At 51.0% G+C, this 26523-nt stretch overlaps 7 protein-coding genes across 7 annotated transcripts; 4 read left to right on the top strand and 3 right to left on the bottom strand.

The window, feature by feature from the left end:
* Positions 1–459: 459 nt before the first annotated feature.
* On the top strand, positions 460–2056 carry T310_0777 (AP-2 adaptor complex subunit mu; the record flags this gene model as incomplete). The annotated part of the gene is made up of 2 exons (XM_013476344.1): positions 460–796; positions 858–2056. The coding sequence occupies 2 exons, from the start codon at positions 460–462 to the stop codon at positions 2054–2056; spliced, it is 1536 nt and encodes a 511-aa protein (XP_013331798.1).
* An 889-nt stretch (positions 2057–2945) lies between these two features.
* Positions 2946–6405, bottom strand: T310_0776 (80 kD MCM3-associated protein; the record flags this gene model as incomplete). The annotated part of the gene is made up of 5 exons (XM_013476343.1): positions 2946–3673; positions 3723–4598; positions 4649–5609; positions 5668–5847; positions 5902–6405. 5 exons carry the CDS (start codon positions 6403–6405, stop codon positions 2946–2948), a joined length of 3249 nt encoding a protein of 1082 aa, XP_013331797.1.
* Positions 6406–7990: 1585 nt separating this feature from the next.
* T310_0775 (uncharacterized protein) lies at positions 7991–9934 on the bottom strand (the record flags this gene model as incomplete). The annotated part of the gene is made up of 4 exons (XM_013476342.1): positions 7991–8793; positions 8883–9065; positions 9131–9619; positions 9676–9934. 4 exons carry the CDS (start codon positions 9932–9934, stop codon positions 7991–7993), a joined length of 1734 nt encoding a protein of 577 aa, XP_013331796.1.
* Positions 9935–14966: 5032 nt separating this feature from the next.
* T310_0774 (uncharacterized protein) lies at positions 14967–15941 on the top strand (the record flags this gene model as incomplete). The annotated part of the gene is made up of 3 exons (XM_013476341.1): positions 14967–15235; positions 15584–15636; positions 15919–15941. 3 exons carry the CDS (start codon positions 14967–14969, stop codon positions 15939–15941), a joined length of 345 nt encoding a protein of 114 aa, XP_013331795.1.
* A 171-nt stretch (positions 15942–16112) lies between these two features.
* T310_0773 (uncharacterized protein) lies at positions 16113–16940 on the top strand (the record flags this gene model as incomplete). Its single annotated transcript, XM_013476340.1, has 6 exons — positions 16113–16122; positions 16156–16211; positions 16242–16288; positions 16325–16397; positions 16658–16769; positions 16849–16940. The coding sequence occupies 6 exons, from the start codon at positions 16113–16115 to the stop codon at positions 16938–16940; spliced, it is 390 nt and encodes a 129-aa protein (XP_013331794.1).
* A 1994-nt stretch (positions 16941–18934) lies between these two features.
* On the top strand, positions 18935–19718 carry T310_0772 (uncharacterized protein; the record flags this gene model as incomplete). The annotated part of the gene is made up of 3 exons (XM_013476339.1): positions 18935–19082; positions 19140–19506; positions 19691–19718. The coding sequence occupies 3 exons, from the start codon at positions 18935–18937 to the stop codon at positions 19716–19718; spliced, it is 543 nt and encodes a 180-aa protein (XP_013331793.1).
* A 1067-nt stretch (positions 19719–20785) lies between these two features.
* On the bottom strand, positions 20786–25799 carry T310_0771 (2-alkenal reductase; the record flags this gene model as incomplete). The annotated part of the gene is made up of 8 exons (XM_013476338.1): positions 20786–21049; positions 21105–21178; positions 21249–21317; positions 21374–21528; positions 21583–22367; positions 22424–22573; positions 22628–25453; positions 25509–25799. 8 exons carry the CDS (start codon positions 25797–25799, stop codon positions 20786–20788), a joined length of 4614 nt encoding a protein of 1537 aa, XP_013331792.1.
* Positions 25800–26523: the final 724 nt, after the last annotated feature.

Below are 26523 nucleotides of genomic sequence, written 5' to 3'. Positions count from 1 at the left end.
TGGGTGGGAATGGATGTGTTGGTGCTTTTTCCCCCTTTTTTTTTTTGAGAATAAATATTCCCCCAGAGGGAATTCTTTTTTTTTTTCCCTTTTGTCTTGTAGCATAGTTAGAGTGCTGGAATTAGCAATTTAGATACTCTGTACTTCTGAGATTGATATGTGTTATCAGGTTGTAGAAACCGTATATACCATAGCAGGGTACTTTATGACATACAAATATCTACCTTCAAGAGTACTGAATTGATCTATCCAAATATTCAGCTGGATGTCTGTTAAATAAATCTGCTGTTGAGCTGCTGTAATCCTCCGTAGTGTACGTACGCGGGGACAGGCGGAGATCACAGCCAGCCAGCTAGCTATTACGCCGTCTCCACCGCCAGACATTCCCAACACCAGTGACCAGCTTAACTACCACCACCACCACCACCACCACCAAGCAATGAGCAGAAGCTGCTCGAAATGCTCTCCGGCATCCTCATCTTCAACCAAAAGGGGGAGAACCTGATCTTCCGCGCCTTCCGCAACGACTGCCGCCCGCGGCTGGCCGACATCTTCCGCATCCAGGTCATCAGCAACCCGCAGGTGCGCTCGCCCATCCTGACGCTGGGCTCGACCACCTTCAGTCATGTCAAGCACGAGAACATCTACCTGGTGGCCGTCACCAAGAGCAATGCCAATGCCGCTCTCGTCTTTGAGTTCCTCTACCGCCTGATCATGCTGGGGAGGGGGTACTTTGGCAAGTTTGACGAGGAGGCGGTCAAGAATAACTTTGTCTTGGTGTATGAGCTTTTGGATGGTGAGCTCGTCTGTCGTATTCTACTTAAAAAAAAATTTACTTGCTAATGGGTTCTGTTTAGAAATCCTCGATTTCGGATACCCCCAAAACACCGAAACCGATACCCTCAAAATGTACATCACCACCGAAGGCGTCCGCTCGTCCATAGCCAATTCGCCCACCGACTCGAGCCGCATCACGATGCAGGCCACGGGCGCCATCTCATGGCGTCGTTCAGACATCAAATACCGCAAGAACGAGGCGTTTGTCGACGTGATCGAGGACGTCAACCTGCTCATGTCGGCCACGGGCACGGTGCTGCGCGCCGACGTCAACGGGCAGATCATCATGCGGGCGTATCTGTCGGGCACGCCCGAGTGCAAGTTCGGGCTCAACGACCGGCTGCTGCTGGACGACGACCCCGTCGCGGGCAGGACGCGGGCGACGTCGACGACGCGGGCGGCCGCCGGGTCGGTCACGCTCGAGGACTGCCAGTTCCACCAGTGCGTCAAGCTGGGCCGGTTCGACGCGGACCGGACCATCTCGTTTGTGCCGCCCGACGGCGAGTTCGAGCTGATGCGGTACCGGGCGACGGAGAACGTCAACCTGCCGTTCAAGGTGCACCCGATCGTGCGCGAGGTGGGCACGACCAAGGTCGAGTACAGCGTGGCCATCAAGGCCAACTACGAGTCGAAGCTGTTCGCGACCAACGTGGTGGTGCGCATCCCGACGCCGCTCAACACGGCCAAGATCACCGAGCGCACGACCCAGGGCAAGGCCAAGTACGAGCCGGAGCATAACAACATCGTCTGGAAGATCGCCCGCTTCACGGGCCAGAGCGAGTACGTGCTGACGGCGGAAGCGACGCTGACGAGCATGACGCACCAGAAGGCCTGGAGCCGCCCGCCGCTGAGCCTGTCGTTCAACCTGCTCATGTTCACGAGCAGCGGGCTGCTGGTGCGCTATCTCAAGGTGTTTGAGAAGAGCAACTATAGCAGTGTGAAGTGGGTGCGGTATATGACGAGAGCGGGGAGTTACGAAATAAGGTCAGTCCAGTTTACACATTACAGATTATTCTCTACTTACTTGCTAATGTTCATTCAAGGTTTTAATTGTCGCATAAAAAAAAACGACGATTTTGGGAATCCAATTGGGTATCTGCATACTTCGTCAGATAATAATAATCCGGACTGGACCATTATTCATTATCCATTGCATTCTATTCTATTATATTCCCACATCATACCATGCCATTCATGCCATGCCATGGTCGAGCCATGAAAAATCATAACCCGTGGATGTTAATAAATAACATGCATGCATGCATCTATCCATCTATCTGCATTGATCGATCGAGTGATCGAGTCTGTCATCGACTGACTGATTGTCTGTATTCATTCACACGAAACGAATGAATTAAACGAATGACCAACCGAGCAAGCAGACAAGGAAACACTCGAGTGAGTGAATGGCTCTGATCCGATCAGAGCAAAGCAGGATAAATCAAATCATATTGTCTTGTTTTGTCTTCTTCTTCTTCTTCTTTCTTTCTTTCTTTCTTTCTTGCTTGCTTGCTTGCTTGCTTGCTTTCTTGCTTGAATACTTCTTTTTTTCTTTTCTGTATATATGTATATGTATATGTATAGGTATCTATGTATATCCCCAGTGTAATACAATGCAATGCAATTCAATGCAATGCACTGTACTCTACTGTACTCTACGGAGTCTTGTGGTGCATTGTTGAGTACCTACTGTATGTACCTAAGGTAAGAAAGACAAGAAAGATAACGTAAATATCAATCAATCGAACGTGAAGACAAGACAAGAATCAATTGAGAAAAAAAAGAAGGTCCCATTTATTAAATAATAAATAATATTTATTAATATGACAGAGAGAGAGAGAGAAAGCAGAGCTGTTTGTTACGTTATGTTTGCTGACTTCGATTGATTGATATGAGTGAGATTTGTCCTGTGTACAGTATGTACATTCAATTAAGTATTCAGATCAATCCCAGATAAATATTATTTATTCACTTATTTGTACATTACAATATCCATAACATTCATATCTTGTTTATGTCATCATTCATGTAAGTACATTACATACATACACCGGTAATCGCTGAGATCAACCACAGAATTATGTATGCTATTGACACAAGTTACAACACTACCCGCCCGGTAGAGGCTTTTTCCTGGCCGACCATGGGCTGCGTTGCGAGGTGCGTGGTGGCTCGGCGTAGGCGTACTCCGACACATTTTCAAACAGCTTCGGCCCATTCTTCAACGACTCTGCCGCGATTCGCGCCGCCGACAGAAGAAGTTCGTCTTCGTCTATCTGCGTCTGTGCCCGCGTCTTCGTCTCCTCCTTCGGCGGAGGCTTCCTCTTCGTCGTCATCTTCTTCACCTCTTCAAGGATCGGAAGAGTCGGGAGTGGTGCTATCGACGCAAGCGCCAGCGACTTTCGTTTCGGACGAGCTTTCTCTGGCTTGGAAACATTCTCCTCTTTAGGACTCTCTTCTTCAGGAGACGGCGATTCCTCTTCCTCTTCCAATCGCCTCTTACGGCTGGGAGGGGAATCCTGACGTCTGCCGCCGACGGACTTTCGCAATGCCTCTACCCATGACTTGCGAAATTCCTCCGTCTCAGGCGATGCAGAGATGTCTGACTCAACGGAAGGAACCGTCTCGGTCGTGGGAGCGGCCTTTGGTGTACCTTGTTCTACCGGCGGATTAGAATCCTGGACAGTGGTTGGCACACCCTGTTGGGATGTGGAAAGTAATGGCGGAGTGGCTGTCGCAGCTGTTTTAGGAGTGGCAATAGGACTCGAAACGAATGACGGCGGAGTCGTTACAGGTGGAGTTGCTGGTTTAGCTTTCGGGAAGATAGCTGGGCGTTCTGTCTCTGTTAGCATCAACACTTCCATTGGCACAATCCTAGTACCTACCCTCAGTGCTGGGTGGAGATACGCCATTTTTCTGACCGAATGTGACTGGCGTCTTTCCAACTTTGCTCTCGCCATTTTGTGCAGGCGTTGAAAACAAGCCACTGCCAAAGCTAGTGCTTGCAGACTGGCTCTGATTAGGAGTGAATGAAAAGCTAGGAGTGGTCCCGAAGATATTGTTCGTCTTGACTGAATCAAAAGCATTGGCAGACTTCTCTGCAGCCTGCGAAGTATCAAGTGCAGTTCCACCAGCAAGAGAGAAAGGCTTCGCCGTTGTTGCAGCGAAGGGAGATGTTTGAGAGGGCTGGAATAGACTCGACGTTGCCGGTTTGGGGCTCGGTACATCTGGGGTAGAGGAAGGGGTTGGTGTTTGCGAAAAGATCGAGGGAGTTTCTTGTTTTGGAGCTGTAGAAGGGAAAAGTTCTTGTTTCTGGGATGGTTGGCTAGGCTGTGACTGCAAGGCAAATGGGTTAGAAGGCTTTCCGCCAAAACCTCCAAATAAAGAGGAGAAGGTCGGCTTGGATTCAGCAGTCTGGGCAGCGGGTTGCGCCGCCAGACCATCGGAATCGTGAACGCTGGAAACAGACTCCGCCGAGTCAGACTCGACCTGTCGAGGAGAATGGCCATTTACTCGAGTCTCTGGCTCAGAGACCTCGCTCTCTTTCTCGCCGACGAAGAGTTCATCCTCTTCTGAAGCCTCCGAGACGCTTGCTGCCTGTGATGGAACCGTGCGGGTTGCGAGGAGCGAGCGGTCAATCATCCCATGCCTTGCTGCTTGCTTGATATTCAAGCCAAGGATGACCGCCTCCAACGTTCTCCCGCCGCGTTTCGATTCCACGTATTTTTCGGAAAAGGCATGTTTCGACGAAGGTTGGAAGTCTGTCGAGTTAGAGAAGCTTCCAGCAAATATATATAATGGCTGTACATACCAACAGAATCGATAGGGCGACTCCCCCAGTCCAGGTACAATTGTCCCTCACTGTTCTCAGCAAAATCGAGTCCCTGTTCTTCGCAGAATTGGCGCGCTTGATCCTCGTTGTCGAAATAGAGCGCCTTCGTCAGCTCAGCCAACGTCCATTCCTCGTTTTTATGCTGTTGAGAAAGCGGATAACGGCAGTAAGCCTTCCAGATCGATCGGATGGCAGTTTGGCGCACGTTATTGAAATAGATTTCTGCAACACATGCCATCAGGTACGACACACTGGGAGAGTCCACCAGACTGAAGAATCGAGTGTAGAAACCCTGGGCAATTGCATTTGGCCGCTTCTCGTCCAGAGTGCCCTGATATTCCCACGTATTGCTGGCTGCAGCAAGCAACTCCAAGGCCACTCGGACCTTGGGGGATTGAAGCAACTCCTTGGGCCACTTTTGCATACGGCTCTCCAGATCCGGCCGTTGATCGTGAATAGCAAAGACAATGTAGTACGCGCGGAACTCTTCCTCATTAGGAAAGGTAATGCGACCCCGGTTGTCGTCATAGTAATACATGAGCGAAAGCATGGTATTGTTCAGCTGTTCTCGTTCCTGGTGGTGGTCAAACTGCTCTTGATTGGCAGGACTAGACAGCAAATGTAGCGAGACGATGTGAAAGCGAGCGATTCGCTCAAGGCACGTCACCGCCATGCGGACATGATCCTCCTGCGTCAGCTGTTGGACGGAAAAGTCGTTTCTGATCGATCGAGTACGGTCCCAGACAAACTTATGGATCAGCCCAAGAGGTTCCGGGCCGCCTATGACGTGTCGGATCAGGTAATTCATGGTTTGGAGAAGCGTCTTGGGCGTGCGAATATCCGACGGCAGCTGTTCATCGTAACCAGCAGCCGATCTCCGGAACCGTTTCAACATCTTCGATTCCATGTTTTGGTACGCATTTGTCGCGGGGTGAAGATACTGGGATTCGGAGATCAGCAGCTGACGCACGCAAGGATTTCGCAAAATGAGGAGATACCTTTTCGCTTTTGTCGACCATCTTCTGAACGATCCGTTCCACCCGCTCGAACTCGGGACACATGCTCGTGCAGGTGCCCACAGGAGTGATGGCCTTGTTTAACGATGTCGGCTGGTTAGGATCTGCCATCTGGCCTTGTCTGATGGCTCGTTCTCTTTGCTTCGCTCGGTCGAGTTTAAGCTTGATAGAGAAGTCAGCGAAAATCCCAGGACCGGGAGCACGCATTCAGCACACCTTCTCGTAGCGTTCATGGTAAGCATTGATTGTTTTCGCATCTTCCACAGGGACATGAGACATTGCCGCCTTGCTGGGCGCCGGTCTCTGAGGAGCAGGTCGACGCCGAGGATCCCTATTCCGGTCGACAGAGTCCCCAAACTGTGGAAGAGAGGGCACCCCAAAGGCCTGAGAGCCCTGAGCAGCGCCGGGGAAAAGCGAGGGCTTGCCGAATTGGCTGGTGACGCCGTTCGACTTGAGCTGCGCGAAGGGGGAAGTCGACGCCGGTGCATCGCTGGGCCGCTCCTGCTTCTTCTTCTGCGCGCCATGGGCGTCCGACGACGACGAGCCAGAGCGACCGCTTGCACTCCTCAGCCGTCCTCGAGCCTTCGACTTTGATTCTTTGGTATTCCGGCTCTGGTAGGGTGCTGCGCGACTACTGTTCGACGCACGACCGCGTCCGGAGGCGCCTCCATCTTTTTGGCCAGCAGCGATCGCAGCAAAGGGGTTCGGTGGATTAGGCATCTTGCTCCGACCAGCGATAACGCGCGATGCCTCGAATCCTCCCTGAGCCTCGACGACAGGTCAGTTCCGCCAAACTCGCCACGTCCTTATTATCCCTCTCTCTTTTCCCCACAGCCAAGTCAGATACCGTTCCTTGTGCTCCCGAGAATTCAAAACAACACGCTTTCTGGTCGAGGGCGACTCGTCAACAGGACAATTCTGGATTCGCTAACCGGAGACGCATGCGTTCCAAGAGGGACGGAGGTCAGGAATCAGCTCAGAATCACGATGAGTCGGCCGTCCAGATCTCGCCATCGCGCACTGAGAAGAGGGAGCAAATGGGAGCTCCGTTCCATACAAAGGAAGGAAGAAGGGGTCAACATCGTTAGAGGGGGCCATACGTACCTGTCGGGCAGAGCAGCGGGCAATACTCACGGCTCCGGTGGCCACATGCAGAGAGACAACGACGCGGATGGGACAGCTCCAGTCTCTCAGCGACGAGGAGAGCAGTGCGAAGCAGCGACGAAGGGACACGGAATGCAGTTGGATCAGGCGATTTGGATGGAGAAAAGAGACCGCTGCTGCAGAATGGAGCCAGCCATCAAACAGCGGCGACAGGTCGAGCGGAAGGGCGCTGTCAACCGCGAAGGCGAACGGAAGGGGTGGTTATGAAGCAGACATCAAGCGAGCGAAAAGCAGTCCCTGCTCTAGATGAATTGCTGCGACCGTCGTTTTGAGCAGGGACCTGTCTTTGTTGGGCGAGGCAGTGAATGCGCAGGACAGCCCAAGGCCCGCGGCGCGCAAAGACAGCTCAATAGCTGGGCCGGCGTTGCTGCGTGCACGGACCACCATCACGCTGCATTCACTGTCAAATAATCCAGCCTACGAAGAATACTACAATAAGAACAATTCATACAGCATGGAAGCTCTCATTCACTGTCGAAATTGATAATCGATTCATAGCAATTCATTCAGCTTCAAATCGACAAGTACGTATATACATACATACATCGACAAATCCATCTCGTCTCTCAGTCACTCCGGCGACTACCTACGTATGGCACTCGAACATCACAAGAAGAGCAACCCTCTCTCGTCATGCCCCCCTGCTTTAGTAACTATAACAAGACCAGCTTGCCTCACCCGTTTGCTCCCTCCAAACAGACACTCCACCCTCCCATATAATACGCCTCGCCCCAAAACACAGCTAACAGAGTATGTCCTGAGAGAAGAAACTCCTGAGAGAAAAAAAAACCAAGAGAAAGAAGAAAAAGAAAAAGAAAAAGAAAAACAACGCAAAAGGGTAGTCGAAAAATCTCAAGCATATCCGCACCATAAGCAGTCGTTCGTTTGATCACGTCCAAAAAGTACACACAACAAGAGGCATCACGAGGTTTTGACATTTCATGTCTGTTCGTATTCAAGACGACCCTGGTAAACGTTCAAAAAAAGATCCCAGAACACAGATGCGCCAATTCTGTCCAAGAACAAGGAGCTTTTTCTAGTCGTTCACTCATACCGGTCGTAAGCGTCGTCAAGATCGAAATAGGAGAGAAAGAAGGAGAGTCGGATTGCAGTTAATTGCTCGCGGGGGAAAAATTTGACCCTACACGAGCGAAGCTTCGGCGCTAGCATCATGGCGCGGGACGGCATGGGGATGAGTCATAGAACTATTTTGGAATGGAGCGTTCATTGCCATCACGTCCATCTGGGCCTGAGCTCGTGCTCCATGGAGATCGGGAAGAGAATGGGTCGCAGGGACCTCCTGTGAAGGCGTTGTGGGGAAAATCGTGTATGATGAATATGGCATCTGCTGCTGGACTGTACGGCTGGATCCACCGCTATAGTCCATTGGACTGAACATGTTCTGCTGGAAGGATGGTGACCATCCACTAAACTGAGTAGGAGACTGTTGTGGCGGCATTGCCGGTTGATTCAGTGGCCGCATCTGTTCCTCTGATGCGGATGAAGTAAATGACTGCTGCGTCACGTAATCGAACCCCCGATGGCTGCTAGGGCTGATTACTGTCATCCCCGTGGGTGTGCGAGCTAGAGGCTGCGAGAAACTATCTTGATATTCCGTCTTGGCACCGGACTGCGGGGACTGGAATGCATGGGATTGTCGTGCCTGATCCTCGAAGCCGAGGGTTGAAGGCATTTGAAACATTTGAGTTCGGTCACCGGCCATCGCTACCGACCTGGCTTGTTGCGGAGCGCTGAGAGGGTCGACAGATATTGTGAGGGGCCCCGAGGTCTGCGCCGACGATGAGAGGGGGGTCAAAAGTCCTTCCTCGACGTCCTCACGGTCATCCTGATCTCCTTGCGGCTCCGAATCGCTAAAACCATCTGAGTCCTTATCGTTTTTGGCACCAGGATCCCGGTTGACAACGTAGATCACCGTGGTTGGATCTTTAAACTAGTTAGTCCAGAAGCAGAGCAATTCAGCCCAAGACGAAAAGCTACTAGAAAGTAGGAGGCCAAAGTTCACAAGTACGTACCGACTTCTTGTCTTTCTAACCGTTCTTCGAGCTTTCTGACCCGGAAGATCTCAACCAAGATCTCCATCCGTTCCGGAGGCTTGATCTGTCTTTTGGCATCGTACGCAACTTCCTTCAGCTTGTCAGACGTGATACCGTATTTCCCAAGGTTCCGAATGATGTGGACCAGGAGGCGCAGGCGCTCTGAAAACATTCAGTCAGCAAACTACTGCGCCCTACCCCCTTGGTGCTGCCGAAAGAAAACTCACGGTCTTTTTTCAGATGATCAGGCTCTTTGTGGACAACCCCCTCGGGCCACCACTCAGGCTTAGTTTTCTCAGGGTCGCCCTTCTCACCGGGTGCTGCGCCTGGCGGGGGTCGGCCACCATTGTACGGATGTTTTACCTGTTTTCGGGGTTCAATAAATTTGATAAAGGCCTTGGCCATTTGTCGACAGTTCAGTTGCTGGAAGTGCTTGAACGCGTTTTCGTAGTAGGCTTTGACCTTCTCCTCGTCACCGATCTCCAGCGGGATCCGGTCCACCGTGGGATACATTGACGCTTCTTCAGGGCCGTCAGGAATACCATCGATATACTGCACATCCAAGGCCGAATCGCCTCTGCGTCTTTTGACCTGGCGAACTGGCGGCCAGCCCCCCAGGTCTCCGTCGTGGTTGGACAATTTGGCTGTGTAGTCAAAGGAGAAATTTGAAGTCGGGAAAGTTACATCCTCATCGTGAACGATGGCACGATGAGGGCCTACAGGGCACCGGGTCAACCACCGATCTCGGTATCATGAATAGACATCAACGTACCAATGGGCATTGTCCGGGCATTGGCCTTCTCTCTGACAACTTTCAGAAATTTTTCGCGCAGTTCCGGAGTAAAGAAGCTCTGATTCAGTTCCCGAACGGAAGGGGACTCTTCGACTCGGACGTTCCCAATGTTGTCCATGTAAATTAAAGCGTAATGGGAGAGTGTGCGCCGGGCCAGGACCATGTTCTGTGCATTGGTGAGCTCAGCGTGGTTGTTGGGAGAATAAGATTTTACGAACCGGCACATCCCATGCTGCATAGTCCTCGTGCGAGGCGCACGGCGACGCCCGCTTGGTTGGGCCCGCCCCAGATATGGGCGCTGCTACAACCATACTTGCGTTGTTTTAATGGATGTATACCAATGGCAGTTGTTGTGAATGTGGGGTAGGTTGGCGTGAGTGCGTCTTCAAGGTCGCTTCAAGTTTTCGGGTGCTGGCTGCTGCGTGTTTTTTTTTTCTATGATGATTCTTCTTCTCGGAGTGTTGCAGTACTCGAGAAGAAATGTATCGAGGACGTTCAAGGTCGGGAATCGTAATAGAAGCAGTATGTCGACGGACTCCGATTGTTCATCTGTCAATAGGAATCAAACAAATCTAAGGTCCAAGCGGTTGCTTGATTGTTTGATTCGCTCGGTGTAAATTGCAGAAAATAGAAGAGGGTAAAGATGGTGATATTCTCCTTTGATTTCACGGAGATCTTCGGCAATCCAGAGAAAGTGCAGGTTATGAAATCATCAGAGCGGCCACCCAAACATTGAAAGAAGGGAATTGGAAATCCGAATTGCCCCTATATTCAAGAGACAAGGGAAAATTGATGTTAGACACTGGTTCATAAGACAGAGATAGAGATCAGTGCTTCAGCTTCAGGAACAATGCTGATCAGGAACTTGGTCAGAGGTCACCATATAGAATGAGGGAGACAAAAGAGGAACATAAAGAGGATGGTGAGGAAGACGAGAGGGGCAAGAGAAAGGGCATCTGAGAAAAGAATTCGAAACTGAAGTCGGGTGGTGCGACTGACTGAATAGGTATTAAATACATATGTATTTCGACTGCTGCAGTCCGGACGGTACGGGCCTTTACCCACTAACCGAACATATATCATGGCGTAGATAAGGGGCACCCTTCGAAGACACCAACAAGGAATTAAAATAGATCGGTGGGACTCACCTCAGCCAGGGCACCAGACAGCAGGTACATTAGTTTAGCGGAAGGAGTTCAGTGCGCCGTCGTTAGGATGATGTACGGAGTTGACTGACGGAGGGACGAAGGGAACAGGGTTGTGGTAATAGCTTTTAGTCGATTATTACAGTACATAGACCTGAACGTCGCCGGAGCAAAAAGGAAACAAGCCGTCTGACAGGGGCGCCATCTACTGGCTGAGAAAGGAACAACGCTTAGTCCCTTTGAGGCCAGGGTCCGGAATAAGATTTGTAAAAGAGAAAAGAAAGCCGAAAAACGTGGCAGCGATTGGCGCCGCGAGTTTGGGGATTCAAGGCGCGGCGGGGTACGAACCAAGGAGGCGACTGATTCAGGTGTATGTACCTGCAAGTCGAACGACGCTGGCGGCGTGAGAAGCGAGGGATCAGATACTGCTGATACGAGGCTAGATGACTTTGATACAGTACGACCCTTTCGCACGCCATTTCTTCCGCGGTGATCTTAGAGAAGACACGAAATGGCGTTAAGGCCGGATATCCAATTGTTCCATTGTTGCTCTCTTCCTAGGGTGCTTGGACGGCTCTCCGTACCATGGTCCGTTCTTTATTCCATTGAGCCTACGAAAAAAACAGGCCTGAGCAATGGATAGGCTGTGTGCTCAATGAAGAAGGTTGCTTGTTTGGTTTGAATGTGAGGCAATGCAGCGCGCAATCGACTTCCGATCCAATGATCGCTCTTGCAGCGGCCTAAGGGCGACGTGCTCCAGGCTTTACTCGGAGACAGGCTGTGGCGCATAGGTACTATTGGGGGGATCCGGGCTCCCCACACGCCAATCCTAGTGGCGTGCGCTTGAGAGACGCCCTTGAGAGAACGGCGATCTGATGGCCGCCGTCAAGCCTCCAAGCCGGTGCCTTGGGAAGCGTAAGCCATGCTCGGCTCCAGCCTCGGCGGCAAAGTACATACATGTAGCTTAGAAACTGCCAGGCCGGGGCGTGTGGGCCGTGGCCCTGGAGAAGAGAAGAACAAGGGTCTCCATGCAGGCATGTCAATTTTAAGACTATTACCCCCCAATCAATGTTATCGATTATTTCGTGCTGTACGGGGTATGTCCGGTGTTCTCCGTCAAACAAAGGATCTGCTCTGGCTGGGATCTCCCTGGTCCCTCCCATGTCAGTTTGATGCAGTCAAGCAGGACTAGGAGTGCGTCTACCGTTCTTTCATGCTAGTCATTTAGGCCATGTCGCGGCATCATCCTCCGGCTGAAGGAGGTGGGACCCGAGCTGGGTGGAAGCCCGATCCGCGGGCACTGGTTTGCAGAGGAAAGGGATACGGCATGGAGGACAGTGTTGGTAAGTCAGCCACGCTTTCTTTCGATCGGGGATCTGGAGGAATGTTCCCCAGAGCCAGTCAGTGGGCAGGAATCGCAAGGCAGGAATGTTTAGTTAGACGTACGCACAGCGTGCAGACAGCCACCGGCGCCTAGGCACGCAGGCATGACTAATTGCGCCTAGCTACTGTCGCCGGCGACTGCACCCAGCCCATCCTTTCCAGAAACATCGTGGAGCCGAGATCGACGGGGCGCTGCTGATCATGAAAAGCGCAGAGGAAGGGATTCTGGCCGCGTACAGAGTAATTACAGAGGACAGAGGAACGGCTGCCGATTATCTCAGGCAGGGAACGCGCCCTGCGAGGAGATCACGGGAGCCCGCCAAGTCACATGTCGCTGCCCTGCTGCCTCGACAACTCTACAACGTCCTCTGCCATTGCCATTGCCATTGCTACAGGGGACGAGCAAGATGCACCTTCTAGTCATAATCTACGGCGCAGGACATTCGCCCCCAACAGGACAGAGACCTTGGGAGATTCAGAGGCCTGAGCACCGCCTAGGAGATCGATCGGCAGCTTGCAGGACAAAGGTTTCGAGGCCAAGCCTTTTCTGGAAACCTGATCGTCTGCCGGTATCCAGACGGTGGTTAGCCGCGTCTAGCCACAGTTACCTTATGCCGAGCAGCGGTGGTGTTCCCCCTGTGTAGCAATCATAGCGAACTCCGAACAACGCCGGACGAGTCAGAGCCATAGCTTACAATCATAGCTGACCAGCGCCTGGGGTAAGCAGGGGGGAACCACCGGATTGCATCATTGCGAGCAGTGACAGATGAACCCTGTCAGAAGCAAGTCATGTCTCAACTGTCACTAGGCACAACTTTTTTTTTCTCTGGCACCTCCTACGGAGTACACCGTACGGAATACGCTTATCAGCCATGAAGTGGCTTGATGATCGCTGCCAGATTCCCAGTTCAGTATCGTACTCATCCCACCCCGGGCACGCCGAACGCAAATATCCGGTGACATTATCAATTCGACTGCCGGTGACTCCGGACAGAGACCGACAATTTTCTTGATTTCAATGGTATCTGCCAGTTGTTACTTGTGAGAAGTGTTGGTATTTTCGTTGAAGCCCTCGACAAAAGGGATATCCGGATAGAAGACCGTGATCCAAACCGGCGGCTGAAATGGCTGTGCGCTAAGCTGGCTGCCGCGTGGATAGGGAAACGTGACGCTGTCCCTGTGGGACTGATTCCAGGCTCTAGGATGCCGAGTCCAGACTCGAGGCCCTGCATGTCCATGCGGGTGGGAAGCCAGGACGCCGATCGCCTGCCCCGGTGGCAGTGGCTGGTGAAGGTCTGGCCAGTGGCCGGCATGAATGATGGCCACAAGGATTTTGCATTTTGGTCCCCTATAATGCGGATCCATAGTACTGGACAGGACAGTACATAGATGCTCAAAGAAGTATTCAGTTGTAGACTGCCTGATTGATTATTATCATTACTAAAGCGTGATTCTTAGTATTGACTCGGGACCCAGGCCGGGCCGCCCAACCTTGGCGGGCCCGCGGAAGGGCCGCCGGACAGCCCTGCAATGGGCTAAACCGCCGCCATCGACTCAAGGGGCGTCAGCTGGCGCCGCCATTGGCCTCAGGTGCTGGGGTATCTGGCACTATCTGGTCCAATTTTTGGCTCCCGCTTTGACACCGGCGACAGTCATCACGAGGCCACTGGAGATCCGGGATTCCAGAGTCGCCGATCCGCCGGGTCGAGCACGCCGCGGGAGCGAGGGCTGGTCACCTGACTGCTGACGCAGCTGACGAAGTCGGCCAGCAGACAACATGCGCATGCATCTGCACCTTTGATTAGTCATGACGAGCACATAAGCCCGGCGGTGAGCCACGAAGGCGCCCCAGTGTGGCTCGTGACGAGAGGAGCGTTGTTCTTGCAGTGAGCAGAGTGTGAATTACTCCGGACGGAGCACTGCCTCGGAAGCGGGATTGATTGGTAGACCCGCGTCCCTTAATGATCCTGTTCGCGTAGCTGGTTCAATCAAGAACTCTTCGGAATCGTGCACTCGGGGTCTGGTATACGCCATCTCGCCATACGACTACACTCGTCGCCAGACATGAATCCCTTCCCCACAACGAGGGCTGCTCCAGCACACGGAAGATTGGCGGCGATTATTAGTTCCCGAACCGCGCGATCGCCGGAGCCTAAAGCGAGTATACAACCCAGTCCCTCCTACGCGGTGGGCCCGATCGTGAAGACTAAGATTAACAAGCCGCATCGCCGACCAGCAGATTGGGATCGGCTCGAGCACCGTCTCAACACCAACCAATCCACCTGCCACTGCCATTGCTCTGGGACCGAATCGAGGGCAGCGGAACAAACTTCCACAGGGTCCACGATGCGCGGACTCGGTGGCGGAAGCCTAAAGGGATTTTTTTGGGACGGAAGATGGGAAGTGGGCCGTCGACATATAAGCTTCGACGAATCGAACGAGTATGCAGCGATGACCTTGAAGACGATATCGCGTGGTCTGCACACACATTCTTATTGCACGAAGGAGTCTGGCTACATTTGGGCATGAAATTCCCGCAAGAGATCAGCATTAGAGATAGTATATTCCCAGAAAAGACGGCTTATCTTGGATAGCTAATTTTTGGTGATCACTGTTCTCAACGAGGACGACAGCAGTAGCACATTTCCTTCCTCTGCCTGCAGGTGGCTGTCTCAGGATATGCAGATGCACGATCCGCTCTGAAGCGATTGAGATCTGGCGATCTGGGTCCAGGTTGCATGCATGCCGAAGCAGCAGCCGCGATCCGTTGGGATATCGTCGCTGCAAGCTCTGGACGAGGTTGCCAATGGTTCATCAGCATTCAAGCTTGGCGAGCGGACCGGTCGTGCGGTGGCGGCGGGTGGAACCGTGGAAGAGGACTTCCCCGCATCTGCAGCAAGTATTTGTCATGATGCTTCTCCGATGGGGCCAAAAAAAAACCCACCGCTCATGCAAGGAAGCAGTTCGAGCGGGATCGGAGGGGCCAGAGAGGAATCGTCAGGCGAGAGAGCGTGAGGAGAAGTGGAGATAACAGCCACGCTGCAGGAACGATCGGAGGGAGTCGTCTGCAGGAATGGAACTAGACAGGGAGTTAAATTCATCCGGAGGCGGTACTGGCTGATCTGAGGCAACTCAGGCAAGATGTTGCGATAGAGTGAGATGGCGGCGCTGTGGCTGTGCTGGCGCCGATTGGTTGGAGATCAAGTCCGAGGGGCTTGCACTGCCACAGCGGGCAGCTGACTGTGGCGAGTGATCTGCAATCAGATTAAGCAGCATTGAACACAGACTCATTATCATGATTAGTATCACGAGTATTACCATGCTATTGACATGATGACACCTCCCTAAAAAGGAAGCAGAATCGAGCAAACAGATTATACCCGCACAAGCAGCATGGAACTCTGGTACCATGGTAAGTTGCAACCTCGGTCCAGATCCACCGATCGATCCATCGATCCAGCGATCTGTTTTCCTGACGGGCCGGACCAGTGGACCACGGGCGGACGGGCGGACGGGAGGACGGGAGGGCCGAGGAATCCATCTGCTATAGCGTATGAGACACCTACGTGAACCCTAGTTATTGTAATGAACGATAGACAGTGTCATTACCATCATATGCCAACAATCAATCATCCAGGACTTGATTACTCCAGTATATACAATATCGACAGCTAGCTAGCTATTATCTACGTAGGTAGTACACATAGAGAATTCTAACGAAAAGGAAAAAATAGTCTAATACCACGAATTTAGAGTCTATAAATAATTCAATTGTCCACAGATAGATGGAAGATAGATAGATAAATTTCGAATCTTGCATCAACAACCTTCTCTGATGGCGACAACGATGACTGCAGTCTATGGCACCGGATTTTTTATCCGGCAACGATGTCTGCAGGTGTGTACTGTACGATACTAGGTAGATAGATAGATGGATCCCAATCTTATCAGGTAGGCGGTGTAGCAAGATATTTCCAAGGAAGGCAGGTGTGTATCTATTTATGTCGTTGTTTACAGTATAAAAATACCCGTATGTGTATGTCCGAAGTAGAGAATCCTACTAAGTTAGTAACTAACTAACTAACTAACTAACTAACTAGATCCAAGGCTGAATGCTGGATCAAGCAGCTTAAATCCTACAGGATTCTCCGTACCAACTTAAATAACTACCTAGTGAGTGCCAGAGTGACACGTCCGGTCCCAAACACCGGGTTCGCACAGTGGCCAAAGTGCAGGACTTATGCATGGCCGGTCGGTTATGCTAGACGGTGGTTGGGTGGGCGAGACGAGGGCTTGCATATACGGGGTATACGAGGGTATAACCATATATCGTCTCGTCTTGTCTGGGGAAGAAAAAGCAAAGAAAAAAGGGGTGGAAGAACTAATATTAGTAGTGATGCTGTATTAAAGCTGCTAAAATAATGGGTAACTAGGTGGACCCTTTTCTCTTGAATCTTCTCGGAGATTCTTCTCCCTTGGTAATAGCAGTAGAATCATTCATTGCCTGGATAGGCAGTGCTCCGTTTGTACATGTGCATACATATTGTAGGACGGTGATCTATGTAGATCCTTTCTTAGTACCCCGTATTATTTTATTATGCTAGCTATTGATTATCGCCAACAGTATCCTGGTCGATGGACATACAGTACATTCAAGATCATCGACTGAAGCCCGTTTGTTCTGCCTCTGTCTCTGCTTCTGTCAGTGACTACTGACTGATGGCAAGAATTATCACCTGCCCAGCTGGGTTAAGCACCGTCCACTCGAGTCGACTCACTGCACTGTACTCCGACGTCGTAGAAAAACCGCTGCTAATGCAATGCAAGCATGACTCGACAGCCGTGCCATGTGGCATGTGGCGCGGCATGTGGCACGGCAGGGTATGGCAGGGTATGGCAGGCATCTACCTAGTTACATAGTATAGTGCTTACGGATATCCCCCTTTAACATAAAAATTAAGTTAGTACGAGACTAGGAGTTCGTACTCGTACTCGTATGTATGTAGAGTACTAAGCATACATAGTACTAAGTAAGTATGTGTATTACATATGGAGAGATGCGCAATAGATCTGTCTCCGAATTTCCCCGGATTTAGGGTAAAAACTTGTTGGATAACGGCGGCCAATCACTGGATAGGATGGTAGTAAAAATAAACCAACAACAAGAAACAAGCTCAATTGCTGACAAAAAACAAAGGAAAAGTCAAAGAAAGAAAGAGGCGTGCATGCATGCATACAGACGAGCCGCTAGTAATACTGATAATCCAGGTAGGTCCACTATTAACACTAACCCTATATCTATCTAGTATCAATCTATCTAGCTAGCTAGGTATTTAGCTAGCAGCTAGCTAAGACTAATTAATCCGGGGACCAGGGATAGGGTAGATCAGTTACTCACTGAGTCAGGCTAGTCAGCCATAACCCGTGAACCCTTGTTTTTTTTTCTTTTTTCTTTTTCCTTCGATTCAGCTTCTATCACCTTTTTTTCGATCTGTCGAGTATTACTAATTTGCTACTGCTCACTCACTAGTCACTACTCATGACTCAGTCCGTCAGATGAAACAGTCAGACTAGGAGGATCCACGCCACAGATCGGTTGGATCCATCCATCACATGGCATCCACGCTGACCGGTCCGTACCCGTCTGTACATACGCATACATATACTATATACTCCGTAGTTCATGCATGTAGACGGTTATAGTTATCGTTATGGAGTTGTTCTGTTTCAGCCTTGCATATGGAGTAAGAGATGTTTCCTCCATCCGAAGGAGTCTGCCATGATGATGCATGCTCTACTCTATTCTACTCTAGTGTAGTATAGTCTATTTTATTTCGGTGAATGTCGCTACATGAGTTGTGTTTATGTCGTAAGATAGCAGGCTAGCAAGGCAAGGGATCGCAAAGTGAGTGAAAATGAAATTGAATTGAATTGAATCTGAAACAGACACCAGTACTCCGGGTAGATAGATAAGTATTCAATTCTGTTCAGTTCAGCGTAGTTAAAGTAAGTACAAATATGTACTTTGTAGATAGATAGTGGGTGAATATATAATAACTCGGTTAATTTCCAGTTTTGTCGGTTATATAGAGGACTTTTCTGTCCCATGTCCTTATTGTATCTACTGCTCTACTATAACTATGCCATAGCATGTATATATAATCAGCGATAAACAAAATACGTGTTCTATCACTATTAGTAGTAAATCATTCTCATAGTTAAGTACACTCCTCCAACACTCACCCAATGACACGTGACAAGACAACCCAACCAAGGCGGGGGTATGATAACTATCCTCTTCGTCACCATTGAGACTTCAAGCGCAAGCTTCTTTCATCTGCGTAGAAATGGCGATAGAATGGATAAGCCGCAAGCAAATACTGAGCCTTTGGTCTCTAAAGCTTTCCACCCACTAGCAATCGGAAATCCTGGAGATAAGAGACCAACACCCGAACAAGTTGCAACTGTGCTATCCATCCTAACAGATGCTGGAATATTCTGTGTTTTGTCGATGAATATGCGCTTGTCTATTACGGGGCTGGTCGAGTGACTCATGTCTGTCCATCCACCTACTTATTATCATCTATAGGGGAAGAGTAGTACATGCATACTGATGTCGTTGTTACGTAGGACCGAATGCTATGCATTCCTAACGAACAGCACGACCAAGCTGCCCAGCTGTCCAGCTCACACAGTGATCTTCTGGAACCATGTTGCCCGCTCCCAGTCTCAAAGCCCAACTCGCTCATCATAAATACCCCCGATTCAAGGCCATTGGCAGGACAGATTTCTGGTTGTTGCTACCGGCAAGTTACTGTCATATTGACTGTAGGCCGGAAAATATAGAATGGAGCAAAGGTAAGAATGAAGGTCCCTGCTACTGAAAAGCCGTACCCTAATAATTTACTCTCAAAGGTGGATTTCCATATCCAAAGCTCCCCGTCTACGCGGAGAGCCTGATCGTTACCAAAAATTTCGTGGACCTGCAGGATCTGATAGACGGCATGAACCTATCCGAGGAATGGGTTGAAGAAAACCTCAACCTGGAAGGCAACACCGACACCGAGTGGTTGGAACGATACATCCAGGCCCTTCGAGAAGACGGCGTCAAGGAAATGTTCATCTTTGTTGACCCGACGCCTGTTCCTCGGCGAGAGATCTGGCAGGAACTCGTCCGGAATAAGCAGAGGCATATGGGATGGAAGTATCCGCCGGAGATATACGCGACCAGGTGGCGGCGTCATGGTTCCAAGGATCCGAGGACGAAGTATAGGCCTGGAGTGTAGGGCAGTCACTTGGATTTTAATACATGGAGATATTTACTGATTGAATACCACATATCACAATAAGATAACCAAAATGAAATTTATCAATCTGATCTGCGAGAAACGAAGGGTATATAATTAAGTTTGCGAAACGAATGATTTGAAAAGCACGCAGAGCAGATTAATTAATTAATTAACTAGATCAAGGATTGTTGAAGGAAAAGAATGAATGCTAAAAAGCGTAAGACTACCTCCAACTCAAACAACACGACGAGACGCAGATAAATAAAGATTAACTTGACTTGACTCGCCACAAGAATATACATACGTACTACTCAATTCCAAAGCAGGGGCAAAGGTCAGGGACGAAAGATGAAATGAAATGAAATCAGTTGAGTTTCTGCCAAAAAAAAAAAGAAGCACCAGTTTTCACCTGGTGTGAATGGGAATACACAATACAACGAATATCTCATCCAACAACCAACAACAAATTTAGCAACCACAGAGTTCCGAGTAGTGTTTGTCGGGGAGGGGGAAAAAAACGGCTAACGAGCAGATCGACTCACTCACTCATTCACTCACTCACTTCCAAGTTCCAACAAAGAAAGAGTTAATTACTACTAGATAATGAAAGGGATAAGTACTGTACCTATGTTTTGGTTGTATGTAATTACTGTAGATCATCTCGATCCTACTTAGATAGGGTGCAAATTAGCGTCTAACTAAACTACCTACAATGCAATGCAATGTAATGCAATGCAACCGTATGAAAAGGGAAAAAGGGTTAAAAAAATTACCAAACGAAAGAAAGTAGTGTCTGTCTGTCTGTCTGTCTACAGAGGTATCAATTTCTTTGTGCTCAATAATTACAAATAAAGGAACCGAAAATAGGCCAGTTCAATCAACAATGCCTAGATACAAACAACGAAGTTGAACGAACAAACACATTGTCTTTCCCTAGACCAAGCTTTCAACTTTTACGCTTTTTCTACATCTATTAGTGGCTGGTTTGCTAGCGCCGCACTACAGCGATCGCCATGCCGCACAGACATTCGCGCCAGGGTCCAGACTCGCCAGCCCGGCCGGAGATTTTCGGTCTTGCTGCCAGCCTGCCACTCGTAGATACCAAGAAACTGTGCACGCAGCCGCACCCGCTGGTGTCCTTGCTGATGCCGCGGGGCCGTTGACTTGCCCTGCCTCTTTTGGCTTCATATGCCGACCTCCTGCGCCTTCAGGACAAAGAAAATGATGATCGTCCCGACCCGGTGGAACGATCCGGTTCCCCGACTGCTAGACTCACGCCGCGTTGAGCAGAGATGTCACCGCTTCGCTGTCAAGCAGGCCCGCCTCCTTGACGAGCTCGTAAAACTTTCCGCCACGCCGGATCAGCGCTGCTGGGGTATCGAATTCCGCCACTGTCCCTCGGTCCAGAACGATAATCCGGTCCGAGTCGATGATCGTGTTGATCCGGTGCGCGATCGTAATGATGGTGCGGTCCTTGAAGACGCTGCTGCGCAGCGTGCGCTGGATCAGTGCATCCGTCTCGACATCAACCGCAGCCTAAAAAAAACAATTGTCAGCAATTGACCTGAGCAAAGTAAATTACTACACGTACCGTCGCTTCATCGAGCACCAGAATATTGCTCGGCGTCAACAGAGCCCGTGCCAGAGAAATAAGCTGGCGTTGCCCTGGCTGAGATTCGATCCTACAAAACGTCAGCTTTTTGCAGGAACGGGATAGAATGTCGTAAAATATTACCTCCTTCATGAATTAAGGCATCCAGTTGCCCATCCATGCTCGCGACGTGGTCCTTGAGTCTTGCATGCGCTAGATCCAGTCAGCATGCAACTAAAACACCCGAACCACATGGGAGCACTTCTTACCGAGTACACTCCACAGTTCCGTATCGTCGTGAACATGTCGCGGGTCCAGATTGTCTCGGACCGTTCCTTCAAACAAAGCGGGATCTTGAGGGATAATCGCAAGACGGCCCCGTAAGTCTAACAGACCGATCGTAGAAATATTCAACCCGTCGATGCTGCGCCGATCGTCAGTATCCAGGCGGAGATGACCTGCTTGAAAACCCCCTTACCTAATGCTGCCCGCCGCCGGTTCGATGATGCGGAACAGTGCCAATGTCAGGGAACTCTTCCCCGCGCCAGTACGACCCACCACGCCAATCTTTTCGCGAGGCTTGATATCCAGATTGATATCCTTGAGAACCAGATCCAGCCCCGGCCGATAACGCGTGCTGTAGTTTTGGAACACAACGCCCCCATGCGCTGGCCAGCCAATGTTGGGTCGGTTCTTGAAAATCACATCCGGTGCTTCGCTGGGCAGATTGGCGTATTCAAGCACTCGCTCCACAGACACGATGTTGGTCTCGACCTCCACCGTTTGTCGCACAATCCAGTTCAGAGACTGCGTGATCTGCAGAGCATACGACATGGCAAGACCCACCATTCCCGCGGAAAGTCCACTGCCAGTAGCAACCGAGATGATGGCAAAAACTGCAGCCGCAAAGATGATGACCGACCCGATAAATTCGAGTCGCACGGCGAGCCATCGATTGGCGCTGATCGATGGGAAGTAGGCACGCGAATTCGCGTCCATCCGCCATTCGTTTTCCAAGGCGAACCTCTTGGCCTGTCTGTACGCGCGAATGGTCGAAACGCCGCCCAGGGACTCTTGGAAGTGCGCATAGATTGGGCTTCGGCTCACACTGTCCAACCTCTTCAATTCACGGGAGGTCCGGAGATAGTACTTCTGATAGGACAAGTAGATAGCTCCCAAGGGAACGACCAGAATGAGGAAAGCCGGCGTTGAGATTGTAATCACGGCAATCGTGAACACAGCGCGAGCCGTATTTACGAACAACTGTTTCTCGTGTCAATCACAATCCACGTAGATGCAAAGTAGATCCTCAGACTCACCATATTGAAGGTACGCGCAAGAACCTCGTCGACCCGGTAGATATCACTTGAAAACCGATTCAGGATCCGACCAGAAGGTGTCGTCTCAAAGAAGCTCATCGGAGAGCGGAAAATAGCAAAGGCCATCCGCTCGTGGAATTTCCGTGAAGCCTAGATAAGAAGTGTTAGACCTCTTTCATTAAAATTTGGTTATGCTTGCCATACCTCAATAGAGCAGAAGATCCATAGAATAAGAGTCTGGAGGACCACCAAGGCCGACGATCCAAACCCAAAAGCAAAGTAGATTCCGATGTATTTGCCAATCTCGGGGTTTCCGCCTACGATTTCGTTGACCTCTGACCACCGCTTCAGCCAGAAACCACCGGCAACTTGGGTCGTCTGGGCCGCGAGAAGAGCCAGAAGATAGATGGCCACCGCATACAGGTTGCTCTCCTTGGCGTATTCCGCGTAGACGCTCCATTTGACCTTGCCCTGCTCGGACGTCTCCTTGGTCTGCTTGGTTTTCAGGCCATTTTCCTCGTCCGACGTTCCACGAGGACCGTGCCAGCTGGCCGTGCTGGCGCGTCGCAACGTAGCCATGCTGGCTCTTCTTTCAGAAGCCGGGTGAGGCTTGATAGGCGCAAGAGAACCAAGTCGCTCTTCGGCCTCATCCACCGATGACAATTCAGATTCTTCAGCCTCGTCGGTCGCCGTCGGCGATTCCAAGCTGGGACTCTTGTCACCTTTGCTGGCCAGACTCGTCTCGGAGTCGTCCTCGTCCTCGCTCGACGCAGTACGGATGAGAGTGGCCACCTCGCCTTTCATGGCGAGCAATTGCTCGTACGTTCCCTTTTCGACCAGAGTGCGATCCCGTAGCAATCCGATAAAGTCCGCCTCGCGTAGAACGGCAATCGAATTTGTGGCCAGAATGCGGGTTTTGCCATTCAGGATTCCGTTCGGCCCCAGCACGCGTTTGATGAGATGTCGCCCTACGTGAGAGTCGACCGCTGACAGAACATCGTCCAGGAGATACACATCTGCGCGGGCATATACGGCTCGGGCAAGAGTCAATCGAGCCTTCTGGCCCCCGGAAAGGGAAATTCCCCTCTCACCGACCTCTGTCTGATCGCCATCCGGCAGGGTCTTAAAGTCGTCCACCAAAGCACAGGCCTCAATGGTCAGCTCGTAGAACTGCGGATCCCATCGGTGACCAAAAACGATATTCTCTCGGACGCTCGCGTTCATCACCCACGGCTGTTGCGCAACGTAGGCAACGCGACCCCGCACGACCACTTCTCCATGATTCTTCCAAAGGTCGCCAAGCAAAGCCTGCAGAAGAGAAGACTTGCCGGAACCAACGCGACCTACGATGCAAGTCAATTCTCCTTTGCGAGCGCTGAGGTTGATGTTCTCCAGCACATTGTTTTCCTGGTACTTATTCCACGTGAACGACGCATCTCGAATCCGGACGGACTCGTCGCCGGTGTGGGTTACCGGCTCCTGAAAGAGGACGGCATCCGACTGCAGTTCGTCGGCGGCGAAGTAATCGGTCAGACGCTTCACTGCGACAGACGCCTCGATGATAGATGTGATCACCATCGGCAGGATGGACAGCGGGAATGTCAGCAGATTGAACAGCGTCAACGCGGGAAACACGATCTCCGTCGTCAACGGCTTGTCGTTGGTGAGAACAAAAACGGCAAAGGTGGAGCAGGAAACCAGGAAAGGGGTCGATGACCACGTGAAGTTGGCAACGGACTGCGTCGCTCCGATCTTGCGAAGAGTGTTCAGCTCCAGGTCATTCCGAATATGGTTGAGCTTGTTCATGAACGCGGTGTTCCAAGCATAGAGTTTGATGCTCTTCATGTTATTCAAGATCTCCGTCATGAGCCGCGTCCGGGAATCCTTATTCTTCATCTGCGTCACCTGCAATTTCTTCATCATCCGGGCTATCAAGCCGTTCAAGGGGATCATCAAGATCATGACACCAATGCCTGCCAGCATGCTCAAGCCCACGAGCTGATACAGCGACGCCATGCACAGGAAAATCTGGAACGGTGCGGACCAGAGCTGTATACCAAACTGGGCCAGATCTGAGAGACGCTGCTGGTCGACAGCCATATGATTGACGATATCGCCCGTCGTCTTCGCGGAACGACCCTCGTTCGATAGCCGAAGCGCCTTGGAGTAGATCATGGCGGTCAGAGATGACTTGACGCGCATTCCGGTCTCGAAGGCTCTCTGGAAGTACTGGTGGAGGCACATTGTCTGCGAAACGGAGACGACGAACATGGCCAGCGCGATGGCAACACCTCTAACTACCGGTTGGGGATTTTCAGTACGATAAGAGTCGACGAAGTTGATCAGAAGGCGCAGCAACTGGGGCTGAACAAAATTCAGGATGTCACTCCCCACTTTGATGACGGCACCCCGGAAATAGGGCCCTCCAAACGCTCGGAAGAGCGCGAGCCACAGGGACGGCTTCTTCTTGCGCAATTCCTTTCGCCACGCTTCCTCCAACAGCTCCCCAGTGACCCGTGTGGTGTCTCGGTTGCGCAGGTTCCACATGTCATCCTGCGTCAGGTAATTCTTGTATCCGTACTTCATCATTGGCGTCATCCAGCTGAACGTAAGGACGGAGAAAATGTCGGCATACTCGTAGGGACATTCGTCTTCGGCACCCAACGCGTCGTAGGCACTCTGCTTCTTTGGCACGAAATATTCCAAGATGAACTCCAGCACGGCCAGACCCAGGCTGATGTCGAATACGATAAAGTAGGGAAGGTTATGACGGAAAGTCTCCCGGGCAATGAGCGACCGCAGCTTGACGCCGCGCACGACCATGTAAAAGACCCAGTAGAAGAGGACGACGCCATTGGGCTGTCTGCTGCGCCAATGCTCATAGTACTGGACCGTGAATATCACAAAAAGAGACAGCAGTGTCGAGATGGATGCCCAAAACCTGAAATCAGCCAGCCAAATCCGCGGGTCCGTCTCCAATTGAAAGCACGCTTCAAGGGCGGTCGAGAGGGTCAGGAGGAACAAAACAACCTGCCAAATCAGTCAGATTCTCTTTCTCGGGCCCTTCCGGTGAAGCAGAACTCACCAGTTTCGCGTAGAAATGCCAATTCTTTGGCACTGGCTGCGGGACCCTCTTCTTCAACAGAAACCAGATAGCGCCGGCACCCAGGAATAGACCCCATGCGGCGACCAACACGACCCAAACATCTAGGAAGCAGGGCGTGAAGTCGAATCTGACCGGGCTGATAGGACCCCATCCTTCGCTATCACCGCAAAAGGGCTGCCGGGACGTTGGAGCATATTGAGCCTGAGCGGTGTGGGACGCGACGCCGAGCGCAGGGTCGATGATGACGGCCTGGGCGCTGCCATCGATCATTTTCCGCGGTCGTCAGAGTATACTCGGGACCAGTACACCCTATGCCTTGCCTGGAAAAAAGACGACGGTGAGCAGGCTGCTGCAGAGCTGGAAAAATTTGGAAAAAAACGAACCTTTTTTTATCCAACAACGCTTACTGGCAAGGAGCAGCTTTACGTAACTGGACGGAGGCCTGGAAAAGAGATGGAGCTCGGACGAGATTGGACGGTGGCTGGCCGCGGATTACTAAGACAACAGGCGGGAAACGGTGCATTTCTCGGCGATAAGTCCCGCCAGAAGCAGCAAGGCCGAGCGAGAGATAAGCCCCCAGGCTCCCCATTGGCCTCAATTGCAGTCATTATTGAAGAAAAGAATGCCAGACAAAGAGATAAATATCTGCATATCATCGACTCGTTGGATGGCATTGTCCCTGCCATTCGCAGCACCAGAGCTGTTGTTTTTTTTTGTCAAGTGTCAAAAGTGGGGAATCCCTGCACACACCGATAAGTCACATGACATCAATGACGTAAGGGTTTTCGAGCTCCAACGAGACTCCCCGCGATGATTGTGAGATTGTCGACATCAGGCACGCCTGCTCCCTGGTCATATACATATGAGTTAGGATATAGAATTGCATATATCCTTGAAGTTGGTGGAAAACTGATTCCAGGCCATCGCTGGACTGGAGCCTGATAGAGATGAATACGTGCATGCAGGTCTGCCGCTAGGAAGATACAATTAAAAT

The sequence above is a fragment of the Rasamsonia emersonii genome, assembly GCF_000968595.1.
Source record: "Rasamsonia emersonii CBS 393.64 chromosome Unknown ctg1118621759963, whole genome shotgun sequence".
Classification (NCBI taxonomy): domain Eukaryota; kingdom Fungi; phylum Ascomycota; class Eurotiomycetes; order Eurotiales; family Trichocomaceae; genus Rasamsonia; species Rasamsonia emersonii.
The sequence above is the reverse complement of the archived record's forward strand: the minus strand, read 5'-3'. Positions and strand labels throughout refer to the sequence as shown.